Genomic DNA, 16,617 nt, shown 5'->3' on the forward strand with positions numbered 1-16,617 from the left:
CTAACCACCTTATCTACCTGTGATGCTGCCTTCAGTGATCTATGGACAAGTACACCAAGGTCCCTCTGACCCTCTGTACTTCCTAGGGTCCTAACATCCATTGTGTATTCCCTTGCCTTTTTAGCACTCCCAAAATGCATCACCTCACACTTCTCAGGATTAAATTCCATTTGCCCCCCCCCCCCCCATCTTACCAGCCCATCTATATCATCCTGTAATCTAAGGCTTTCTTCCTCATTATTTACAACACCACCAATTTTCATGTCATCTGCGAACTTACTGATCATACCTCCTATATTCACGTCTAAATCATTAATGTACACAACAAACAGCAAGGGTCCCAGCACCGATCCCTGCGATACACCACTGGTCACAGGCTTTCACCCACAAAAACAACCCTCGACCATCACCCTCTGCCTTCCGCCACTAAGCCAATTTTGGTTCCAATTTGCCTAATTGCCCTGGATCCATGGGCTCCTATCTTCTTAACCAATCTCCCATGTGGGACCTTATCAAAAGCTTGCTGAAGTCCATGTAGACTACATCAACTGCTTTACCCTCATCTACGCTTCTAGTCACCTCCTCAAAAAATTCAATCAAGTTAGTTAGATACGATGTCCCCCTGACAAAGCCATGCTGACTATCCCGAATTAATCCCTGCCTCTCCAAGTGGAGATTAATCCTCAGAATTTTGCCAATAGTTTCCCAACCACTGATGTTCGACTGTAATTGTCTGGTTTATCCCTACTACTCTTCTTGAATGATGATACAACATTTGCTGTCTTACAGTATTCGGATACCTCTCCTGTGGCCAGAGAGGATTTGAAAATTTGTGTCAGAGCCCCTGCTATCGCCTCCCTTGCCTCACATAACAGCCTGGGATATATCTCATCTGGGCCGGTCGATTTATCCACTTATAACCTCACTGAAAGAGCTAATACTTCCTCCCTTTCAATTCTAATATGTTCAAGTATGAGGGGGAGGGTTTTAGATTCCTGGGACATTGGGACCGGTTCAAAGGGAGGGTGGTCCAGTACAAACTGGACGGATTACACCTGGGCAGAACCGGGACTAATGTCCTAGGGGGAGTATTTGATACAGTGGTTGGGGAGGGTTTAAACTAAAATGGCAGGGGGTTGGGAACCTTTGCAAGGAGTCAGAGGTGGGGTATCAAGAGCAAAAGACAGTAAGGTGAATAAGAAAAGTGATAGACAGAGAATTCAAGGGCCAGAATCAAACAGGGCCACAGTGAAAATAGTGGGAAGGGGACAAGTAATGTTAAAAAGACGAGCCTTCAGGCTTTGTGCCTTAACGCTCAGAGGATTCACAATAAAGTAAATGAATTAATCACGCAAATAGATGTAAACAGTAATAACATAGTCGGGATTACGGAGACATGGCTGCAGGGTGACCAGGGATTGGAAATGAACATCCAAGGGTATTCAGTATTTAGGAAGGACAGACAAAAAGTAAAAGGCAGTGGAGTTGCATTGCTGGTTAAAGCAGAAATTAACGCAATAGTGAGGGAGGATATTAGCTCTGACGAAGTGGAATCTGTATGGGTAGAGCTGCGAAACATTAAGGGGAAAAAACGTTAGTGGGGGTTGCAGATAGACCCCCAAACTGTGGTGGTGATGTTGTAAAATGCATTCAAAAGGAAATTAGTGATGCATGCGATAAAGGAACATCTGTAATTATGGGTTTAATCTGCATATAGTTTGGGCAAATCAAACTATTCACAATACCATAGAGGAGGAATTCATGGAGTGTATACGGGATGGTTTTCTGGACCAATACATTGAGGAACCAACTCGAGAACAGGCCATCCTAGACTGGGTATTGTGCAATGAGAAAGGAATAATTGACAATCTAGTTGTACGGGACCCTTGGGGATGAGCAACTATAAAACGATAGAATTCTTCATCAAGATGGAGAGTAATGTAGTTGATTCTGAGAAGAGGGTCCTGAATCTTAATAAAGGAAACTACGAAGGTATGAGATGCAAGTTGACTCTGATGGATTGGGAAACGTTACTTAAAGGAATGACGGTGGATAGGCAATGGCAAACATTCAAAGAGCGCATGGATGAACTTCATTACTTGTTTATTCCTGTCTGGTGCAAAAGTAAAATGGGAAAGGTAGCTAAACCATGGCTTATAAGGGAAATTAGAGATAGCATTGGATCCAAGGAAGAGGCATTCAAATTCACCAGAAAAAAACAGCAGTTTTGGGAACAGTTTAGAATTCAGCAAAGTAAGACCAAGGGATTGATTAAGAAGGGGAAAATAAAGTACGAGAGTAAGCTTGCAGGGAACATAAAAACTGACTGTAAAAGTTGCTATAGGTATGTGAAGAGAAAAAGATTGGTGAAGACTAATGTAGGTCCCTTACAGTCAGAAACAGGGGAATTTATTATGGGGAACAAAGAAATGGCTGACCAACCATATGCATACTTTGGTTCTGGCTTCACAAAGGAGGACACAAATAACATACCAGAAATGTTGGGGAATACAGGGCTTAGTGAGAGGGAGGAACTGAAGGAAATCAGTATTAGTAGAGAAATGGTGTTGGGGAAATTGATGGGATTGAAGACCGATAAATCCTTAGGGCTTGATAATCTACATCCCAGAGTACTTAAGGAAGTGGCCCGAGAAATAATGGATGCATTGGTGGTCATCTTTCAAGCTTCTATAGTCTCTGCAACAGTTCCTACCGATTGGCAGGTAGCTAATGTAACCCCACTATTTAAAAAGGGAGGTGGAGAGAAATCAGGGAATTATAGACCAGTCAGCATGACGTCGGTAGTGGGGAAAATGCATTATCAAAGATTTTATAGCAGAGCACTTGGAGAACAGTGGTAGAATCGGACAGAGTCAGCATAAATTTACGAAAGGAACATTGTGCTTGACAAATCGACTGGAATTCTCCAAGGATGTGACTAGTTGAGTTGATGAGGGGGAGCCAGTGGATGTGGTTTATGTGGACTTTCAGAAGGCTTTCGACAAAGTCCCACTTAAGAGGTTTGCACGTAAATTAAAGCACATGGAATTGGGGGTAGTGTATTGCGATAGATAGAAAATTGGTTGGCAGACAGGAAACAAAGAGCAGGAATAAATGGGTCTTTTTCTGAATGGCAGGCAGTGACTAGTGGGGTACCACAGGGATCAGTGCTAAGACCCCAGCTATTCACAAAATATATTAATGATTTAAATGAGGGAACTAAATGTAATATCTCCAACTTTTCAGATGACACAAAACTCTCTAGGAGGGTGAGTTTTGAGGAGGATGCAGAGAGGCTTCAGGGTGATTTGGACATGTTGAGTGAGTGGGTAAATGCATAGCAGATGCAGTATAATGTGGATAAATGTGAGGGTATCCACTTTAGTAGCAAAAACAGGAAGGCAGATTATTATCTGAACGGCTATAAACTGAGAGAGGGGAATATGCAGAGAGACTTGGGTGTTCTCGTACACCATTTGCTGAAGGTTGGCATGCAGGTGCAACAGGCGGTAAAAAAGGGCAAATTGTACATTGGCATTCATAGCGATATGATTCGAGTACAGGAGCAGGGATGTCTTGCTGCAATTATACAGGGCCTTGGTGAGGCCACACCTGGAATATTGTGTGCAGTTTTGGTCTCCTTATTTGAGGAAGGATGTTCTTGCTATAGAGGAAGTGCAGTGAAAGTTTATCAGACTGATACCTGAGATGGCAGGACTGAAGTATGAGGAGAGATTGAGTCGGTTTGGGTTATATTCGCTGGAGTTCAGAAGAGTGAGGGGGGATCTCATAGAAACCTATAAAATTCTAACAGGACTTGACAGGGTAGATGCAGGAAGGATGTTCCTGATGGTGGGGGAATCCAGAGCCAGGGGTTATAGTCTAAGGATACGGTGTAAACCTTTCAGGACTGAGATGAGGAGAGATTTCTTCACCCAGAGAGTGATGAGCCTGTGGAATTCGCTACCACAGAAAGCAGTTGAGGCCAAAACATTGTATGTTTTCAGGAAGGAGTTAGATATATCTCTTGGGTCTAAAGCGATCAAAGGATATGGGCGGAAAGCGGGAACAGGTTACTGCATTGGATAATCAGCCATGATCATAATGAATGGTGGAGCAGGCTCGAAGGGCTGAATGGCCTACTCCTGCTCCTATTTTCTATGTTTCTATGTGTGAGAGATGCACAAGAACTGCAATGGATGAAATATCATGTACAATTCATGTTGGATTGTATTCTTTCATAATTTATACAATTTAACAATTAGACTCAGTGGATATTTCACCCCATTCTTTAACTCTTCTCTGAATTTACTTTGGGTCCCTGCATAGATAAACGGATTGACACAAGAGCTCAAAAGCTGAAGCATAAATCCAACTTCCTGCAGAATAAAATTTGATTCACTAAAATTGGAACCAGAAAAATAACTAAATTTAGCAATTCGGATGTAAAGGAAATGTATAAGAAGTGGCAAATATAACAGGATGAAACTGCCCGAGATGCAGAAGAGTAAAACGATGGACTTTCTCCGCTTCTCCATCTCTGGGTCACTCTCAGTCTCTCCATTGCTCTGGGCTTGGAGTCTCCTGCGAGCTCTACTGGCCACTAGAATGTGTCGGACAGTCAGAACATTGAGCAGTAAAATCAGAATGAATGGGAGACAAGGGGTTATACTGTGGCGAATCCAGTCATATGCGACCCATGCAGGTGCTGTATAGTATGCTAATTTTATGCCGCAGAACCATGGTATATTGTTAATTATATACAAAGGCTCATAAATAAAATAAAGGAAGCTATTTTTTAAACAGCTCAATGTGGACACGGTTCCTATAACTCGTGCCGCTGTTTTCTTGGTGCAATATTTTATTTTCAGCTTCTGGCAACAAATGGCCATAAATCGATCAAAGGTGAAAGTGACTGTTACCCAAACAGACCAGTCAAGGATCACATAATTTAAAACAGAACGCATACTGCATACGGGTGTGATGGACAGGAAACTGTCTGGGAAATACGTCCCAACAATCCGGTTTAATATCACAACGGTAATAATGACCAGCAAATCAGTCACTGCCATAGACACCAGGTAATATGTGATACATCTGGAGAGACCGCATCTTCCTCGGGACAGGATCACAATCACTGCCAGGTTAGCTGTAACAGAGACAGAGAGACTAAGAGAAAGAGGGAAAGGGTATTTGTGTGAGCGAGCGAGAAGAGGAAAATCATTGGTCCAACTCTTAACAAAATCATCCATTTTACAGAATTCTATGCAAAATTCATAGCTTTGACACCTGATAGGGAGTGAAAAACTATTGCTTAACCTCTGGGCACTTGTTTCTGAGTCTGAAATAATCTGCATTCAAAATAAGACAGATCAATAACATCAGAATGTAAAATAATACAAACAAACATAATGGAGAACAAGAAGGCATCCGGAACCCATTGAAACCAAACCAGGAATATCAAACAAGCAAGAAAAATAACATCAGTAACATATTCTAGAAGATATTATAGAGGGCGGCACAGTGGTGCAGTGGTTAGCACCGCAGCCTCACAGCTCCAGGAACCTGGGTTCGATTCTGGGTACCTGTGCGGAGTTTGTAAGTTCTCCCTGTAACTGCGTGGGTTTTCACCGGGTGCACCGGTTTCCTCCCACAGCCAAAGACTTACAGGTTGATAGGTAAATTGGCTGTTGTAACTTGCTCCTAGTGTAGGTAGGTGGTAGGGAATATGGGATTATTGTAAGGTTAGTATAAATGGGTGGTTGTTGGTCGGCACAGACTTGGTGGGCCGAATGGCCTGTTTCAGTGCTGTATCTCTAAATAAATAAATATTGAAGACTGTAACCAATACAGGAACAAACAATAAAAGTGGAAACAAGCAGGGAAGTAGGAAACATTTGCCTTTAATATGGATTATAACCTGCTGAGGCGCTAAAAGCCCTCATCCAACAAATTACTGTAGAATACTGTACTGTTGAAAAAGCCAATTACCAACTTGTTCAAAAAGCTCCACAGAGAGAATCAAACAGACAGTTAGTGATTACTGACTTTGCGGAGGGGATGTTAGTCCCCTGGGAACTTCCATGTCAATCTGTACCAGCGAAAGTGGTGAACTGTGAGGTCTCATTTGCGGAAAGGACCCTCCTACACTGCTACACTTCCTCAGTACCGCACTGTCGACATAGATGATCAGCTTAGTCCTATCATGAGTGTTGGAATGAAAACTTTTTTGACTCAGATGTGAAAGATGCCATCAGTTAAACAAATTATGGAGAAAAGATTGAAGACGGGAAAAACCTGAGAGATTATTAGGGCCTTGGTGCAGAAAGAGCATTCGGTCTCAGCATTGGCTGCTGTAGAGCAGTTAGCAGCAGATAATGTGTAAGAGGAGAGCCGGGCATCTACAAGATGCACTGCAGCAATGCACCAAGGCTCCTTAGACAGCACTTTCCAAACCCGCGACCTTTACCACCTCAAAGGAGAAGGGCAGCAGATGCATGGGAACATCACCACCTGCAAGTTCCCGTCCAAGTCACACACCATCCTGACTTGGAACTATATCGCCGTTCCTTCACTGTCGCTGGGTCAAAATCCTGGAACTCCCTTCCTAACAGCACTGTGGGTATACTTACCTCACATGGACTGCAGCGGTTCAAGAAGGCAGCTCACCACCACCTTCTCAAGGGCAATTAAGGATGGGCAATAAATGCTGACATAGCCAGTGATGCCCACATCCCATGAATGAATTTAAAAAAACAGTGAGAGTTAGGGACTGAGAGCAGAAACACTGAGCGCTGTGAGTTAAGGGTAAGTGCAGAATCAGTCATAAAAAGGCCACTTGTTACATCGCTTATATTTCTGTGAATAACTCGATGCCTAATGATGTATCTTCAATGAATTCACTCATTCAATTCAGTCACGAATTATGCAATTTGAATAATTTCAATCAGTGATCAATTGCAAAGATCAGACAGCAGCTGTCAATATCATTAACGCATTAAACCTTGATGTACCCTATGGTAAAAGTGATAATTCACCCACAATAACAGCGTCAATAACACAACAGAACTGCATTTACATCATGATAACAGTGTGATAATGCACCGACAGTAACAGTGTCAATAACACAGCAAAACTACATTTACACCATGATAACAGTGTGATAATGCATCGATAGTAAGTGTCAATAACACAGCAGAACTACATTTACACCATGATAACAGTGTGATAATTCACACACAGTAAGTGTCAATAACACAACAGAACTACATTTACACCATGTTAACATGGTGATAATGCACCGACAGTAACAGTGTCAATAACACAGCAAAACTACATTTACACCATGATAACAGTGTGATAATTCACCCACAGTAAGTGTCAATAACACAACAGAACTACATTTATACCATGAAAACAGTGTGATAATTCACCCGCAGTAACTGTGTCAATAACACAACAGAACTACATTTACACCATGATAACAGTGTGATAATTCACCCACAATAACAGCATCAATAACACAACAGAACTACATTTACACCATGATAACAGTGTGATAATTCACCCACAATAACAGTGTCAATAAAAGAATAGAACACTGCACCAAATGCTGCTGGAGAGCAGAGTGTGAGGAAGGGAGCTTGGTAAGTGAGGGGATTTTAAGTGTTAATCTCTCTAAAGTCTAGTCTTCTTTTGTTTACATTTAACAATTAGCTGAAGTTACTATTTAAGCTAAGATGACAGTTAAGTTTCATAAAGTTTTAAACAAGGGTATACAACCTCTCAGAATAGCTAGTTAAATAGGTAGTGTTACGATATATCAGGACAAAACCCCCAAGCAAAGTATATGATTTTGATTGCGGTGGGAGCAATGCACTGTCAATTCAGTCCCGTTGCTCCACAGGTGACATCATATTTCCTTAAGCTTTCCAAATCAAAGAAAGCAGCAGCCGAATTGAAAGAATATAGTAACCCACGAATGAGGCGAACCAAACCAGTTATCTTTAGATATCAACAAATTAACTACTTATTTAAAAATAAAACTAACTCCCGCATTCACATACATATACTCGGTTTTAAATTAGCTGACTGAAAAAATAGAAAGAAAATAAAATCTTTGCAGATTACGCTGCTGATGAAGGGTTTTCTAATTCAACACAGTCAAAGTTCACTTGCAGTCTTCCAAGGTCCCATGAGAAAAGGATCCTTCCAGAGATAAGGGTTCAACTGTTGAGTTCGGCAGTTGCAGGATTAAACTCTTCTTTCTTACAGCGGTGAACACAGTAGATCTCAATAATGTGCTGTGAAAGAAAAAAAAGTATATTTTCTTGTTACTTTATGGAATTAATTTGGTTTGAAGCTTTTTGAAATGTTGAAAGTGAAATTACACAGGGGTTAAATTGACTTAGAGAGCTCTCCTTCTTCCTTCACATGCTGGACCAATCTGTCAACTGAAAAAAAAGCAATTTTTTGCAGCCTGATTTCAAAAGACAAAAGTGATACAGTGAATCTCTGTTCCCGCTCTCTGTATGGTTGTTGCCTGGCAACGTGAATGAACTTTAGCTCACTGACTCCTGAGCTTGCTGCCTTAAAGATGTACTGATGTTTTACACGCTTAAAGGTGCAGCACAATATTTCTGAGGAGCAAAAAAAAAATAACAGGACCGTAACAATCGCTAGCTAAACTGGTTTCTGAGCACCAACAAAGCTGATGTATCATTTTTCAGAGAGTATAAATTCAGGGGACTCTCAGTGCTGCTTGTCTGCACTGCGTGCTGTTGAAGGGCACAGAGTGTGAAGAAGGGAGTTTGGTCATTGAGGGAATTTTAAGCGTTAATCTCTCTAAAGTCTAGTTTGTGTTTTGTTTTCATCGAGCAATTAACTGAAATTGCTGTTTAGATTAAGGAGCAAGTTGGTAACTTATAGTTTTATCAGGGTCATACAAGCTCTCAGAGCAGCTGTAGCTAGTTAATTAGTTTGCTAGCTTAAACTGGTTTCTGAGCTCCAGCAAAGCTGGCATATCATTGTTTTCTGACAGTATAAATTCAAGGAGTGCTACTGGAGGGCACAGAGTATGAAGAAGGGAGTTCAGTAAGTGAAGGAGTTCGGTAAGGAGGTGAACTATAAATTAATTAAGAAAAATGAATTTAATTAAATTAGCATAATAAAGATGGGAGGACAGGCGATGCACCCCAGCTGCAGAATGTGGGAGCTCCAGGATACCAAGGCAATCCATGGAAACCAGGTGCTTAGTAAGTTGCTCCGGCTTGAAGAGTTTTTTCTCAGAGTCATTGAGCTGGTGGCTGAGCTGCAGACACTGTGATACATCAGGGAGGGAAAATATTACCTGCACACTTTGTTCCAGAATGAAGTCACACTCCTTAGGATAGGGTCGTCTCTTTTGGTCACTGGTCAGGGACAGGAGCGTGTGAATGAGAGTCAGACAGGTAAGGGGATTGAGAAGGTGGGAGTAGAGGAGCCTCAGCACTTGAAAATGAGCAGCAAGTTCGAGGTTCTGGTAACTTGTATGGACCAGAGCAAGGGCTGTAGTGTGGATGAGCAGACTGACCATGGCACCATGGTACAGGAAGCCGTTCAAGTGGGAGGAGCAAAAATGAAAATAGTGGTAGTAGGGAACAGTATAGTGAGGGGGATTGACACTGTTCTTTGCAGTAAAGAGCGAGAGTCCCGGTGCCAGTGTCTGTAACATCTACTCAGGGCTGGAGAGGAACTTACAGTGGAAGGGAAAGGATCCAGTCGTTGTGGTCCATGTAGGTACCAATGACATAGGCAGGACAAGGAAAGAGATTCTGCATAGTCAGTATGGGGAACTAGGCATCAAATTAAGAAGCGGAACCTCAAAGGTGATAATCTCTCGATTATTACCTGGGAAGTATGCAAATTGGAGTAGGGCAAATAAGAATAAAGAAATGAATTTGTGGCTCAAAGACTGGTGTGGAAGAAATGTGCTTCAGTTCGTGGGGCACTGCCACCAGTACTGCGGAAAGTGGGGCTGTACGGTTGGGACTGTCTACACCTGCACTGTACTGAGTCCTGTGATCTATGAGCTGCATAACTAGGGAAGGAGAGAGGGTTTTAAACTAAATAGTGGGGAGAAGGCATCAAATTTCGGAAGAAGCGGTACATCAAACAGTAGAGTCAAAGCAAGAGAGAAAGGTATTAATCGGGAAAAGATAAATGGACCATGATAGGACTGGACAGTGAGTACAAATCTAAGAGGAGCTTAAATAATGTTTTTGGGATAGTTTCTTAGAACAGCACGTTCTGGAGCCAACCAGAGAGCAGGCTATACTTGACCTGGTATTATGCAACGAAATAGGACTAACTGATGACCTCATAGTGAATGCAGACCGAGGCAGCAGCGATGATATCATGATTGAATTTTACATTCAATTTGAGGGAGCAAAGAGTGGGCCAATGATGAGTATTTTAAACTTAAATAAGGGCAATTATGAGGGCATGAAAACAGAGCAACAAAAGTGAACTGGCACAGTAGGTTAAGGGATAGATCAATGGAGATGCAGTGGCCAACATTTACGGGGATATTTCAGAATACACAGAATAGATACATTCCACTGAGAAAGAAAAATTCCAAGGGGAGGACCACCATCCGTGGTTAACTGAAAAAAGTTCAAGATAGGACCAAACTTAAAGAAAAAGCATATAATTGTGCAAAGATGGGTGCAGGTCAGAGCTTCGCACAGAATATATAAAAAAACAAATAATGACGAAAAGATTAACATGGAAGGAAAATTAGAGTATGAGAGAGAGCTGGCTCGAAATATAAAAACAGATAGTAAGAGTTTCTATATTGAGAAAAGATATATTTTTTAAAAAGAAAAGTGTTCACAAAGTGAGCGTTGGTCCCATAGAAATTGATTCTGGGGAATTAATAAGGGAAAATAAGGGGATGGCAGATGAACTGAAGAGGTATTTTGCATCGGTCTTCACCATAGAGGATACCAGTCACATCCCAGAAATAGCTGTAAATCAGGAAATAGAAGGGAGGGAGGAACTCTAGAAAATTGTAATCGTCAGGGAAGTACTACTGAGCAATTTGTTGGAGCTGCTTGGTAACAAGTCCTCGGGTCCTGATGGACTTCATGCTAGGGCCTTTAAAAAGTAGCTGGTGAGATAGTTGATGTGTTGGTTTTAATTTTCCAAAATTCCCTAGATTTGGGGAAGGTTCCAGTTGATTGAAAAATAGCAAATGTAACTCCTTTGTTCAAAAAGGGAAAGAGACAGAAAGCAGGAAAGTACAGGCCAGTTAGCTTAACATCTGTCTTCGGGAAAATGTTACAAGCTGTTATTAAAAACGTTATAGCAGGGCACTTAGAAAAATTCAAGGTAATCACGAGGAGTCAACATGGTTGTGTGAAAGGGAAATCACCTCCAACCAAATTTTTGGAGTTTTTTGAAGAAGTAACGTGCTGTGTCTAAAGAGGAACTGATGTATGTACTGTACATACATTTCCAAAAGGCATCTGATAAGGTGCTACATCAGAGGTTATTGCAGAAAACAAAAGCTCATGGTGTAGGGGGTAAAATTTTGGTATGGATAGAAGATTGGTTAGCTAACAGGAAACAGAGAGCAGGCATGAATGGGTCATTTTCTGGTTGACAAGATATAACGAGTGGTGTGCCACAGGGATCAGTGCTGGGGATTCAACGTTTTACAAATTATGTAAATGGCTTAGCTAAATTTGCTGACAACACAAAGATAGGTAGGAAAGTAAGTTGTGAGGAGGATGTAAAGAGGCTACAAAGAGATATAAATCGGTTAAGTGAGTGGACAAAGATCTGGCAATTGCAGTATAGTGTGGGAAAATGCGGAATTGTCCATTTTGGTAGGTAGAATAAAAAAAAAACCATTATCCAAATGATGAGAGTTTGCAGAGCTCTGAGGTGTAAAAGGATCTTGGTGTCCTAGTTCACGAATCGCAAAAGGTTAGTATGCAGGTTCAGCAAGCAATTAGGAAAACTAGTAGAATGTTATCATTTATTGCGAGGGGAATTGAATACAAAAGTAGGGAGGTAATGCTATACAGGGCAATGGTGAGACCACATCTGGAGTACTGTGTACAGTAGTGGGATCCTTGTTTAAGAAGGATGCAAATGCGTTGGAAGCAGCTCAGAGAAGATTTACTAGACTAATACCTGGAATGAGCGGGTTGTCTTATCAGGAAAGTTGGATAGGCTGGACTTGTATTCGCTGGAGTGTAGAAGAGTAAAAGGCAACTTGATTGAAACATATAAGATTCTTGATAGGGTGGATGTGGTAAGGATGTTTCCTCTTGTGGATGAATCTCGAACTAGGGGGTCACTGTTTAAAAATAAGGGGTCGGCCATTTAAGACAGAGATGAGGAGATTTTTTTTTCTCTCAGAGGGTCATGAGTCTTTCGAACGCTCTTCCTCAAAAGGCGGTGGACACAATGTCTTTGAATATTTTTAAGGCAGAATTCGGTAGATTCTGATAGTCCGGTGAAAGGTTACTAGGGGCAGGCAGGAATGTGGAGTTGAAGTTACAATCCGATCAGCCATGATCTTGTTAAATGGCAGAGCAGGCTCGAGGGGTCGAGTGGACTACTCCTGATCCTAATTAGTATGTTTGTATATTTGTATTTACACCATGATTACACTATGATAATTCACCCACAATAACACTGTGAATAACGCAACAGAGCTATACTTACACCGTGATAACAGTGTGATAATTCACCCGGAGGGGCAATAACACAATAGAACTACATTTACACCGTGATAACAGTGTGATAATTCACCCAGAGGGGCAATAACACAATGGAGCTACATTTACACCGTGATAATAGTGTGATAATTCACACAGAGGTGCAATAACACAATAGAACTACATTTACACCGTGACAACAATATGCATTCTATCCAGAGTGGCTTTAGCATAATGGAACTCCATTTACACCGTGATAACTGTGATAATTCACCCACAGTAATAATACCAATTACTCAATAAAATTACATTTACACCGTTATCACCATGTGTCATAATTCACCCACAGTAAGTAGGTTAATATCACAATACAGTTCAGTTTGCAAAGTAATAACAGTACGATAATTCACCCACAGTAACAGTGCCAACAACACAATAGAACTACTTTTGCACTATAATACCAGTGTAATAATTCCCACGCTGTAACAGTGTCAATGACCCAATAACTGCATGTACACCATGTAAACGGTTGATAATTCACCCACAGTAACAGTATAAATTACACAATATAACTGCATTTACACAGTGAAATGGCACACCCAAAGGGGGGACATATACAGTTCAATGCATTAAATTATACTTTCAAACAAGAGAAATAACACCGGTTAATGGGAGAATGATGCCGCTAAAGAGGATTAATTGTGCTGCTAAAGTGGAACGTGGGGCAAGTTATGCTGGTAATGTAAAGAAATTATACCATCAATGCAGAGAAATGACACTTCTAAAAGGAGAACCTACAATATTAATGATGACAAATTATATCAGTAAAAGCAAGACATCATGCATCATATCATTAAACTAGAGAAATAATACCTTTCAAGTGAAAAAATACCGTAAAAGGGGAAAAAATATAACAAATTATGGGAATAAATTGTCCCATTAAAGGTAAGAAAGGATATCCATCACGTGGAGTCGTGCTTAAATGAGAACAGTGACACAGCTAATCAATAACTCCTGTAACTATTAACTAACTACAATGCTTTACCTGGAACCCCAATAGCAGCAAGGACAGGATAGTAAATGGCAAACACTGGACCTTTGGCTGTTGCATGCATTTCTATCAGACGTTCTGAGCACACTCTGAACTCCAGTCAAATATTATCACATTTATAGCAGATGTCAGGCTCCAGGGAGATAATTAGATGGTTTGATGTTTTACATTAATTACACTAATTGAAACACACAGATTAGTGCAGCAGCTGCTGGACTGATGTTTTTGCTTTAATGGGATGAAATGTTTTTTCAAGGGATCAAGCACGGCTCTAAGGTGAAATACCCAGAGGCCACAATAAGATTATTTACGGTAATGCAAAGTTTAATAGGCGGTTGCAATGGTGAAAGTGATCTTTGTTTACAAGGAATCCCTGGATTTAAACACTTTAATGCTGAGTTAAGTGCCCTCAGCAGAATGTGTAACTGACCAGAGATATTCTGGTCCAGAAGGAAACTGCAGCCAAGTTCTCATCCCGATCACTATTCAACTCCATTCTGTGTGATCAGGGTCATATGCAGCTGACTCCAATTCCCTCTGAGATGGTGCATCCACTTCAACGCAGCTGACTGTATTCAGTGTGGACTGGTGTAGGTCTGCACGATACTTTCAGTGTGCATAGGTGCAGTTGTGCGTGTTCATGATTTGTGTGGAAACGTCCAATTCAGCACGGTTGCCTTCCGTATTGATGGTCAAGTTCAATACGGTTATATTCAGTGGGGACATGTCCAATTGAGCACATGTACATTTAGTGTGGACTGCTCGAGGTAAGCATGGTTGTGCTGTGTGGAGATATCAAGTCCAACACGGTTATTATCTATGTGCACACGTTTAGTTCAGCACGTTTACGTTTTTGGTGCTCAGGTTTAGTTCAATTCTGTTATCCTCAGTGTTAGCGGGTTCAGCCCTGTTACATTGAAAGTACACAGGTCCAGTTGTGCACGCTAATTCTCAGTGTTGGAAAGTCCAATTTGACACCGCTGTTTTCAGTGTTGACTGTTCAAGTTCATTAGAGCTGTGTTTGGTAGAGATTGATTCAATTAGCGTGGTAATATTCAGCGTGGTTTGATCCAGGCCTGCAGGGTAATATTCAGTGTCGAAAGTTCCATTTCAGCACATTCACATTCAGAGTGGACAGATCCAGTTCTGCATTGTTAGTTTCAGTGAGGGCAGCTTCAGTTCTGTCCAGCTCCATTGAATATGGACAGGACAAATTCAGCACCATCGCAGCCAATATGATTTTGTGCATGTTGGCGTGCTTATATCTAGCATGCAGAATGCTCGTTGAACACGGTTACTGCCAGCCTGCCCAGGTCCAGTGCATAGGTGCATACGAACAAACGAACATACAAACATACAAATTAGGAGCAGGAGGAGGCCACTCGGCCCCTCGAGCCTGCTCTGCCATTCAATAATTTCATGGCGGATTTGATTGTAGCCTCAACTTCATATTCCCGCCTACCCCCAATAATCTTTCACCCCCTTGCTTTCTAGAATCTATCTACCTCTGCCTTAAAATATTCAAAGACTCTGCTTCCACCGTTTTTGAGGAAGAGATTTCCACAAACTCATGACACTCTGAGAGAAAAAAGATTCTCCTCATCTTTGTCTAAAATGGGCTACCCCTTATTTTTAAACTGTAACCCCTAATTCTAGATTATCCCACAAGAGGAAACATCCTTTTCACACCCACCCTGTCAAGATCCATCAGAATCTTATCTGCTTCAATCAAGTCACCTCTTACCCTTCGAAACTCTAGTGAATACAAGCCTAGCCTGTCCAACCTCTCCTCACAAGTCAACCTGCCCATTACAGGTATTGGTCTAGTAAACCTTCTCTGAACTGCTTCCAATGCATCTACACCCTTCTTAAATAAGGAGACCAATACTGTGCACAGTACTCCGGATCAGCCGCCTTCAGACACAGAAGCACCGCCGAGGAGTACTTGCGAAATGACGCGTGGGAAATAATTTAAATGAACGGGGTGCTACTGTCGTCCCTGATGACGGAGAGCTGTCGGCCGCCACGCCCCAGCAATGGCGTATGGCACCAACGAGCAGGTGCCAGCACCATTTTTAAAGGGCTGCAAGCCCTTAGGAGAAATTTGAATTTTTAAAGTGATATTATAAAATATTAAATATTAACATTTAACTAAATAATGTTTCCCACCCCCCCCCCCACAATGATTTTTAGCATAAAAAGAAAGTTCATGACCAACCTGCATCTTGCCCCCAACCTCTTATCATTTGCCCTTCAACCCCTTTCCACCATCCCCACATCCAATAAAAAGTGATTTCCCCGCTCTCCCACCCCTCCCAAACTAAAAATGTTATTCCTCCCCTTCACTATCAGCTTATCACCTCAGAACTCCGTACAGAGTTCCAAAGGTGCATGAAGGATGCACGGCCACTGTAAAATCGGCGTGGGGTGGCCGCTGCCTGCAGGTAGGTTTATTTCCATCTCATTAATGGTTATTTGAATATGCAGATAAAGGGCCCGGCGCCAGGCAGCGGGGTGGTGGGGTGTGCCCCCGCCGCCAGTAATACGCGGCAGGCCCTTCTCAATGTCGTGGGTCGAGGAGGGCCTCTCGCTGCAAAATTTTACCAGCCCCCATCCGCGATCCGTAGCATCGAGGGGCCGTATAAATTCAGCCCGTAGTCTCGGCAATGCCCTGTATAGCTGAAGCATAACCTCCTGACTTTTGTATTCAATTCCCCTCTGAATAAATGATAACATTCTACCAGCGTTCCTAATTACTTGCTGCACCTGTATAATAACCTTTTGTGATTCATGAACAAGGGCACCCAGATCCCTCAGCATCTCAGTTGTGTGAAATCTCTAACCATTTAGATAATA

The 16,617-nt window shown here is 41.8% G+C and overlaps 1 protein-coding gene across 1 annotated transcript; it reads right to left on the reverse strand.

The window, feature by feature from the left end:
- Positions 1 to 683: 683 nt before the first annotated feature.
- On the reverse strand, positions 684 to 13,825 carry LOC137348829 (probable G-protein coupled receptor 139). The gene is made up of 4 exons (XM_068014067.1): positions 13,756 to 13,825; positions 4,284 to 5,149; positions 2,889 to 3,012; positions 684 to 805 (listed from the first exon to the last, which is right to left on the reverse strand). Exons 1-4 carry the CDS (start codon positions 13,823 to 13,825, stop codon positions 684 to 686), a joined length of 1,182 nt encoding a protein of 393 aa, XP_067870168.1.
- Positions 13,826 to 16,617: the final 2,792 nt, after the last annotated feature.

This window comes from Heterodontus francisci, chromosome 34 (genome assembly GCF_036365525.1).
Source record: "Heterodontus francisci isolate sHetFra1 chromosome 34, sHetFra1.hap1, whole genome shotgun sequence".
NCBI classification, from domain to species: Eukaryota; Metazoa; Chordata; class Chondrichthyes; order Heterodontiformes; family Heterodontidae; genus Heterodontus; species Heterodontus francisci.